The 9,119-nt window shown below is 38.6% G+C and overlaps 1 protein-coding gene across 6 annotated transcripts in view; it reads right to left on the bottom strand.

The window, feature by feature from the left end:
- Window positions 1–300: 300 nt before the first annotated feature.
- Window positions 301–9,119, bottom strand: part of ARMC10 (armadillo repeat containing 10) — a 24,688-nt gene continuing 15,869 nt past the window's right edge. For 2 of the 6 annotated variants that reach the window (XM_011927726.1, XM_011927728.1), the window contains 2 exons: window positions 2,151–2,222; window positions 578–1,197 (listed from right to left, as the gene is read on the bottom strand). In XM_011927726.1, the coding sequence (XP_011783116.1) occupies window positions 943–1,197; window positions 2,151–2,222 (327 nt within the window). In that variant the 3' untranslated portion in view covers window positions 578–942. Of the gene's footprint in view, window positions 1,198–2,150; window positions 2,223–6,411; window positions 6,589–9,119 lie in introns of all 6 variants that reach the window. The other 4 variants (XM_011927725.1, XM_011927723.1, XM_011927727.1 and 1 more) reach the window with 4 other exon arrangements.

Below are 9,119 nucleotides of genomic sequence, written 5' to 3'. Positions count from 1 at the left end.
TGAGACAGTGTTTTGCTCTTGTTGCCCAGGCTGGAGTGCAGTGGCGCGATCTCAGCTCACTGCAACCACTGCCTCCTGGATTCAAGTGATTCTCCTGCCTCAACCTCCCAAGTAGCTGGGATTAACAGGCATGAGCCACCATGCCCAGCTAATTTTGTATTCTTAGTAGAGACGGGGTTTCTCCATATTGGTCAGGCTAGTCCCAAACTCCTGACCTCAGGTGATCTGCCCGCCTCAGCCTCCCAAAGTGCTGGGATTACAGGCATGAGCCACTGCGCCCGGCCTCCATCATTCTTTTCCAAGACCGGAAAATTTATTTAACTAACTGTCTAAAGATGGACATTGTGATTGATCCCAGTATTTTATATGTAACTTTCTTTACATATTGAACATTGAAGGGGAGTGGGTGAGTCCTAGGAAACATTCTCTCCTAAAAGTTTACGTTTTTCACTGACTAGAAGTGACCAAAATAGATTATACTGACGAGAAAAGACTTTTGAAAGCAGTATGGTCAGGTTGGCAGATGAGTGGCCTCAAGAACTTAGGATTTCATTGCTACTAAAAGAACAAGCTATGACAGTTCTGAAGCAACGATTTAGTCAAATACTGATGCTGTCTCAGATGAGTAACTGCAAATCACTTCAAAAGGTAGAAGGGTAGCTTAAATGTGAAAAAGGTTACTGCCACTTCATGTAGGGAAAATAACAAGTATTTGCAAATAGCAAAATAAAAAGAAAGAAACGGTTTCAGTACAAGCTCTTATACTCACTTGGTATCAAAACAGTCCAAAATAAATCTAGAAGCACGGCAAGTTATAGCTGTGTTAATGATGAAATGTGATATTTACTGTTTAAATTCAGCAGCTGGAAGAATCCCCTTACAAGGAAGATAGAAAATACGTTTATATCCAGACTGCATTACTCTTTGGAAAAATATGACCAATCAGATTTTGGGTATTATTGTTAAAACCTTTTCCTTCACCTCTGCATCATGGTGGTCAACTAAAGCTTTTATTTTCTGGGCACATTCTTCTCCATGTAACAGGAAAAACAGTGAACCTTCAGTGAAAGTAGGCTGCACAGCTAAACGGCCTTCTATTTTGAGGCAGTTATTTATATTCTGAAATAGTGTAAGTACTCGAAGAAGAATCTCCTTTGCTACATGGCTGTCATAAAGGGAAAGGAATGACGAATCCACCTGAAATAGGAAACAATGAGTATTATTTTGTGTTAATAATATATGAAAACATTTTTCATGTGTATTTTAACATCTTAAAACTGCACTGAATAACTCACATTTAAAAATTTTAAAATTCACATTTAAAATGTGAGTCTCACATTTTAAAAATTTTTTCATAGAAAATTAACCCAAAATTGCATAACTTAAGTGTATAAAACCTTATGTATCCCCACGCTGTATACTAATGGAAAAAAGGGAGTGTTTTAGCTGGAAAAAATACAATTTCCTTGTAATTTTAGAATGTGGTTATTTGGGAAAAACAACCATTTTTCTTTTTTAAGATCTGTCATATGGTTTTCATGGCAACTCATTATTTCCTCAAACATTTAGTGCCCATACATCAGAGGGTGCAGAGCTGGGTGGAGAACAGGGATGAGCAGATGAATATGATGGTTCCTTTTCTACAGGAGTTGAGCTCCATTCTATCCCAGCATTCAGACCACTTATCACAGCTTTTAATTAGCTTGTTCACTTGTTATATATTTTTGTCTCTCCACTAGACTGTAAGCTTCATGAGGACATGTACCATGTCTTGCTGTGCTCACTGGTGTGTCTCATCTAGCATCTAGCATATGCTGGGGACTCAGTACTGCTGTTTCAGTGGATACTAAGATACATGTAAACACAAACAGGTCCAGTATAAAAGATGGAATGGCACAATTGTACCCAAAATTGGGTAGAGAAAAAAGTTTATTGTTGCTAGGGTGAATTTTTAAAAATGTTTTTCAAAAGTAAAATAGACTCATTGCAAAAAATTTAGGAAATTCATATACACAAAACGAATTAAAAAATTCTTTAATACTGCTCCTCAGAAAGAATCCCTGTTAACATTTTAGGCTAAATCTTTCCAGATCTGTCTGCTCAAATTTATGTATGTGTATATTTACAAAATAAACATATAAGCTATTTACTTGGGCATGAAGAAGTCCTTCTGTCATGGCTGGATTTTCAGACAAATTCAAAAGCAGTTTCAAAACTTGCACCTGAAAGAAGATGATACTGGCTTATCTCAGAGTGGCAAGCATGAATTTTCTCTCTCAGGCATGCTTTCTCTCACCATGTCTTCCAGGCCTGGCTCAAATTCTCTCTACTCCAGGAAACCTTCTCTATTCATTCTACTTTAAAGGTCTCGCTGTGAACTCTTATAACACTTGGCACTACTCTTAGAGAACCTATCACAGAGCAGTGTTATTTAAACCTCACTTTTCCAATTACACCGTTAGGGAGATACAGAGTATATTGCAAATGTCCTGCACTACTCTTAGAGAACCTATCAGAGATAGAGGTTTTCTATCACAGTGTTATTTAAACCTATTTTTTTCCCAATTATAATGTTAGGGAGATAGAATATTGCAAATGTCTTCACAATCTACCCCCAACTCACATGCACATCTGAACAGATGGTAAGCTTAACATCTGTTAAATACACAATCTTTATTATGATTACTGTTAAGTGAAGTATGACCAGGCATGGTGGTGTCAACACGGCCTGTAGTCCTAGGTACTTGGGAAGCTCAGGTGGGAGGATCGCTTGAGCTTTCCCACCTCAATGATGTTCAAGTTCAAGGATGTTCAAGTTCAAGGATGTTCAAGTTCAAGGATGTAGTAAGCTATGATTGTGCCTGTGAACAGCCATTGCACTCCAGCCTGGGCAACATAGTGAGACCCTGAGACCCCATCTTCACCCCCCACAAAAAAGAAGGAAATATAATCTTTAAAACAACAACAAAAAAACTCTCAAAGCTCATTTCTACTTAAAGTGTAAAAATTCTGGAACTGTTTGGTTACCAAGACTAAATAAATAACAATATGGCCCCTTTTAGTAAGCTACTATGAATCTTTGAGGCTATCTTTTAATGTGAAAGTGTTTTACAATCATATAAAAAAGCACAGTGATAAAAACTGATTGATGGGTTGATTGATTGAGATGGGGTCTCACTATATTGTTGAGGCTGGTCTTGAACTTCTGGCCTCAAGGAATCCTCTCACTTTGGTCTCCCAAAGTAACTAGGATTACAGGCATGAGCCACCATGCCCAGCAATGATATAAATAATAAGCAAATAAATGTTATTTAATGGCTGACTAGCTAAAATATCAGCATTCTTATCACTTATAACTGAAAAGTCAGTAATAAAAAGACTCAAATAGAACACCTCTTTTTAAAAACAAAGGCCATGTGAAACCATACTTTCCACAAGATACCTGGAACTAAAACAAGGAGCATAGAGCGGGGATACTAACTCAGGGAAATGTGACAAATGTGCTCTTCACTAGAGCTGGGAAGGAACCTGGATATTATTTTACAAAAATTTTTTACTACAAAGGCAACAGATGTTTACCATAGCACTTTCAAAAAAAATAGAAAAGCACAAAGAAAAAGAAAATTTACCCATATTTACATAACTAGAAATGATCACGGTTAAGTTTTGGTATTTTTGGCCAGGTGCGGTGGTGCATGCTTGCATTCCCAGCACTTTGGGAGGCCAAGGTGGGCAGATAACTTGAGCTCAGGAATTCAAGAGCAACATGGCAAAACCCCGTCTCTACAAAAAATACAAAAATCAGCCAGGCATGGTAGCATGTGACTGAAGTCCCAGTTATTCGGGAGGCTGAGGTAGGAGGATTGCTTGAGCCTGGGAGCTCAAGGCTGCAGTGAGCAGAGATCATGCCACTGCAATCTAGCCTGGGCAATAGTGAGATTCTGTGTCAAAAAAGAGAAAGTTTTGGTATTTTCTTTTTGATCTTTATGCATATATCCTGTGTACTCACAATTCCTTTGATCATGTTGTAGATACTAATTTATTTGAGGATAACATAATACTTTGCTTAATTTTACTGTTTTTATCAAATATTTATTTTTAGAAAATTACTACTTGGTCATAACAGAAATTTCAAGTAATGCAAAAGAGAACAAGGTAAAAACAAAAGCCACCATGCTATTGGCCCCTTCCAATCCTCAGCAGTGACCACTGGTAACATTTCTTGAATATGCAGAGATTGTCTTTTTCAAACAGATGCTCTTAATAAATGAAGGTCTCTGGGAGTGAAAGAGTAAAGGAGACTTCTGACCCTTCTTTAGTGCACTCCGTGGAGGTCACTATCAGATCTCATCTGGCCTGACTCGCTGTCAGCAATATTAGGAATAAGTGTTAGAAAAAAAAAATAACACCTGGTTCCCATGTCAATGAAGTTTCAATTAGAAAAATAGGAAGAAGAGGTATGAAATAGGATGGTTCTGAACTTATGAAATAAACCTGGATGAAGTCAAAATCTGAGACCCACTAATACTCAGTGAAGGCAGGTATACAACCAGGGAATAGCAACAGCAATAGCTATTTGGTACCCTGTATTAAAATCTGATGTTGCTACTCTTTGTAGAAGGGAGTTAAATATGAGAAATATATATATACACACAGAGTACAACTACAGATTAAACAAATATATGGATTTTGGTTTGAAACCATATTGACATGTTTTTTTTTTTTTCCTCATCACATGCACCATCTTGTGGTGACACTAGGACATTTTAAACCATTAGTTTCGTTTTCATTGCGGATATAACAAGCACACAGTTTATTTATGTTAATCCTCCGCTATCTGCATTTGGTTATCAATCAGTGGTGTACCCAAAAGGTTATCACAGTACAGTGAGATCCCTGACTTAAGCAAAGTAAGATATTTTAAAATTCATTTTAGTGGTTATTTACTAAGAAAACACCTAAATCAGACACACTTTCCCACTAACAAATGGATGACTATCCAAAAGTTTATTTGCAAGTTGGAACTTTAAACTCAATTTTTATGGAAAATCAATGTTGTAATTGGTGGCTATGTTCCAAGGCAGACCAAGAAAGCAAATTTTCTATCCTAGAAATACTGTACTAGCAATGTAATGGAAAAACACAACACAACAAAACAAAAACAGAACATACTCTTGTGGTATGGATCATCTTTTTAAAAGTCAAAAAATATATGAAAACACAGATGATGTCTGAGACAGATATATACAGCCTCGAGGCCAGACTCGCCTGGCTGAACTCAGCCTGACTCTGAACTCAGAGTTCCTCCTGATGTTCTGGGTAAAGCAGCTGCAGTCAGGCAGAGGAGAGATTTCTCCTACAGAGGCAACAACATAAGAGTAAAGAGGGAAGGAGTTTCCACAGGGGTTCAGGGGCTGGAAGTTATCTTGCTCCACTGGAGACAGAGATGTTGATGCAGGTTGGAAACTGCCTGGGAATGGTGCAATATTGCTATAAGACGACTCTTATATTTAATTTTCAATACCTGTGGTACATCTTGGACCAGATCCAAACAAGTTTGGCTATTGGAAAAGAGGAAAGTCCACGTACAAACACCTTGGAAACATAAAAGCAAGACTACAGTAAGACTCTCCTGTAATCACATCTTGATAACCTCAAAAATAACTGCAGTGATACTGAGTATTTGGAGTATGGCTTCACATTTGGTCTTTCTAAAATGCTTATGCATTTGTCTCTCAACTGTTCCAGAGAACACAGAGCAACATGGTAAAAAGCCTTGATGAACAATCAACCCAACTTATCAGAACTTTTAATTAGCCTACAGTCTATTTTTATGCTACTTTTTCTTGAAAAATGGCAATTGATAAGAATGCACACTAATATGAGAGATTTACTCAAGAACCTTTTTATAGGGCATCTCCTAAGGTCCTACTTAATTCAGCTCAGTATCTGTTGCCTCTTATATCAGCCTACCTGAACAGAGTGAAGCACTGAGACATCTTTCATTCATTCAATTCACTTCATTTACTACAACTTAAAAGTTGTTTTAGAAATATTTTTCAATAAATAACTGAATCAAAAAAATGATTTGTTAACCCTGAGGTAAGTAAAATATTCAACTAACCACTACTATTACTCAAAGACTCCTTTTAATCACAATGTTCCTATATTTGGTGGGGGGAAAGCTAGCTTCTGAGAAAACCAAATGAACATGAATCTGCTGATAAGTGAAACAACAGATGATCTTCACAAGTTAATTTTGCAATGGAATATTTGGGACTAAATATACTTTCTTGGGCCCATGTGAGTTTTTAATAAATCTTCCTCTTCTTTGAGGCACATTAACTTAAGATAGCTGGCCTGCAAATACTATTTCAATGTTAATAAGCTTGACACAATAGCTCTTCATACCTTCGTGTTTCCATTTCCAGTAAGTAACACCTGGAACAGGTCTGTAATGTAACTGTGAAGCATGTGCTGGTGGTCATTGGTAACAGTCATGTTTGTCAACAATCTCAGTCCGGCCAGCTGCACAGCAGAGTTCAGAGGACCAGAGAAGACATCCTCACAGACTTGATTGATGTATATCTGAAGGCAGGGGAGGAATGTGAGCATCTTAGAATCTCCAAAATTTTTCTACTGAACAGTCACTTTTCTGTACAGTGAAATAAGGCTACTGCTCAGGATGGAACTGACTCCTCAAAAAATATGACATTTCTATCTGACCCTCAAATGTTGCTGACTTTTTAAAAGCTTCCTTTGGTAATTCCAGGCACAGTGCTTAGCATTTTACAAACACTCCTCACTTAATCCTGAGGACAACTCTAATGAGGTGTGTGTTATACCATTATAGCTTTCTTGCAGACAAGGACTTTTAAGTCTTTGAGGAGCTCGGGTACCCTGCCCAATGTCAGACAGCAGGTGGGGATGCAATAGCCAAGCCCAGAGATCATGCTCTTAACAGCAGTGGCCTCTCCCTGGCTGGAGGCCTCCCAGCTTAGTCTACCTTTCTGTTTCAACTGGTCTGTGCACACTAGGATCAGGGAAGATGAGGGGCCATTTTGTGTCACGGTAAGTACCTTAGCAATAGGGTCTAGAGAGCTACATCATTTCCAAAGTAAAGAATGGGAGGATAATGTGAAACAGAATCTTTCCCTAGAATTAACCCTATCAAAAGTAAGCAGAACAAAATTATACTTGGCCTAAGGTTCTTATTTACCTACGGGTGTGTGTGTGTGTGTGTGTGTGTGTATATACACACATACATATATACATATTACATATATATATATGTAATTCACCCCTTCATAATATTGTTAACTATCACTGGTAAAAAGTAATGCAATGCTGTAGTACTCCTGTATCATACATGACAGAACTAAACTCAGTGTGATGGAAACTTTTCTGAAACTCTCTTTTCTGTGTCTGGCCATGAGCTTTCTTTTTTTCGGGGGGACAGGGTCTCACTGCCGCACAGGCTACAGTGGCACAAACTCCACTCACTACAGCCTTGACCTCCCAGGCTCAAGTGATCCTCCTGCCTCAGTCTCCAGAGTAGCTGGGACTACAGGTGTGAGCCACCATGCCCAGCTAATTTTTGTATCTTTGTAGATACAGGGTTTCACCATGTTGCCCAGGCTGGTCTCAAACTGTTGAGCTCAAGCAATCCACCTGCCTCAGCCTCCCAAAGTGCTGGGATTACAGGTGTGCACCACCATGTCCAGCCTGGCCATGCAATTTCTAGCTTAGAAAAATGATGTTTTACAGATAACTGCTATTCACTTAAGCAAATCTGAACTCCACCAAAAGTTCTAACTGCTAAGAAAATTTTCCTAATTTGAAGTGGTAAGAAGTTACCGATTGTCCCATAAACAATTATTAATTTTTTAAAAACCCCAAATGTATCCATGTTACCATAGAAACTAAACGGCAGTAAAGCAAAGAGAGATTAAACTTTTAATCTGGTTTCAAGATCTAAATTACATTTATTTTTAGAGACAGGGTCTCACTCTGTCACCCAGGCTGGAGTGCAGTGGCATGATAACAGCTCACTGCAGCCTCAAATTCCCCTGTCTCAGTCTCCTGAGTAGCTGGGACTACAGGTGCATGCCACTATGCCCAGCTAATAATGTTTTTTTTTTTTTTTTTAGAAATGGGGTCTCACCTAGCCTGGCCAACATGATGAAACCCCGTATCTATTAAAAATACAAAAAATTACAGGCATGGTGGTAGGCACCTGTAATCCCAGCTACTCAGGAGGCTGAGGCAGGAGAATTGCTTGAACCCAGGAGGCAGGGGCTGTAGTGAGCTGAGGTTGCACCACTACACTCCAGCATGAGCAACATGAGCGAGACTCCCAAAACAAATAAATGGGGTCTATGTTGCCCAGACTGGTCTTGAACTCCTGGCCTCCAGCTATCTCCTGTTTTGGCTCCCAAAGTGTTGGGATTACAGGTGTGAGCCACCACACCTGGCTGTAATTTACATTTGAAAGTCAACTGGTTCTCTTGGGTTACAATTTAATTATACATCCATCCTTTAAAAACAGGGCATTTATTTAGCTCTTTATAAATCATATATTTCTGTAAGAAGCTGATGTCTTTCAAAGCATTTCCTAAAATGTGTGGACTGTTTACAACCTTATTATATCTGAATCTGTTTACCATTTCAATTCTAATAACAAGATTACCAAAGGGACAGCTTAGTTATTCCTGTAGCTGTGTCTACCTCATCTTGTTCTGTTCTCTTGGAATTCTCTCCTTCCCCAATTCTACCTGTAGAGTAACATTCTCAAGAGCCAGGTCAGACTCCACCTCTTACAGAAACTTTTGGATCAAATCTCTCCTTTCTATGTACTCAATAATGTTTTACTTACATTTTTCCTTAAAGGACTTCATTATGTTTTGCCTTGACTTACAATTATTTAAGAACTTGCCTTATCCTTCCTTCCACCTTTCTTAGAACAAGAGTTGCATCATGCTCATTTGCACCACAAAGCAGGAGTTTGATAAATATTGAATTGAAATAACGTAATTTAGCTGGGCGCGGTGGCTCAAGCCTGTAATCCCAGCACTTTGGGAGGCAAAGACGGGCGGATCACGAGGTCAGGAGATCGAGAC

The sequence above is a fragment of the Colobus angolensis genome, unplaced genomic scaffold, assembly GCF_000951035.1.
Source record: "Colobus angolensis palliatus isolate OR3802 unplaced genomic scaffold, Cang.pa_1.0 Scaffold74, whole genome shotgun sequence".
In the NCBI taxonomy this organism is placed as follows: Eukaryota; Metazoa; Chordata; class Mammalia; order Primates; family Cercopithecidae; genus Colobus; species Colobus angolensis.
The sequence above is the reverse complement of the archived record's forward strand: the minus strand, read 5'-3'. Positions and strand labels throughout refer to the sequence as shown.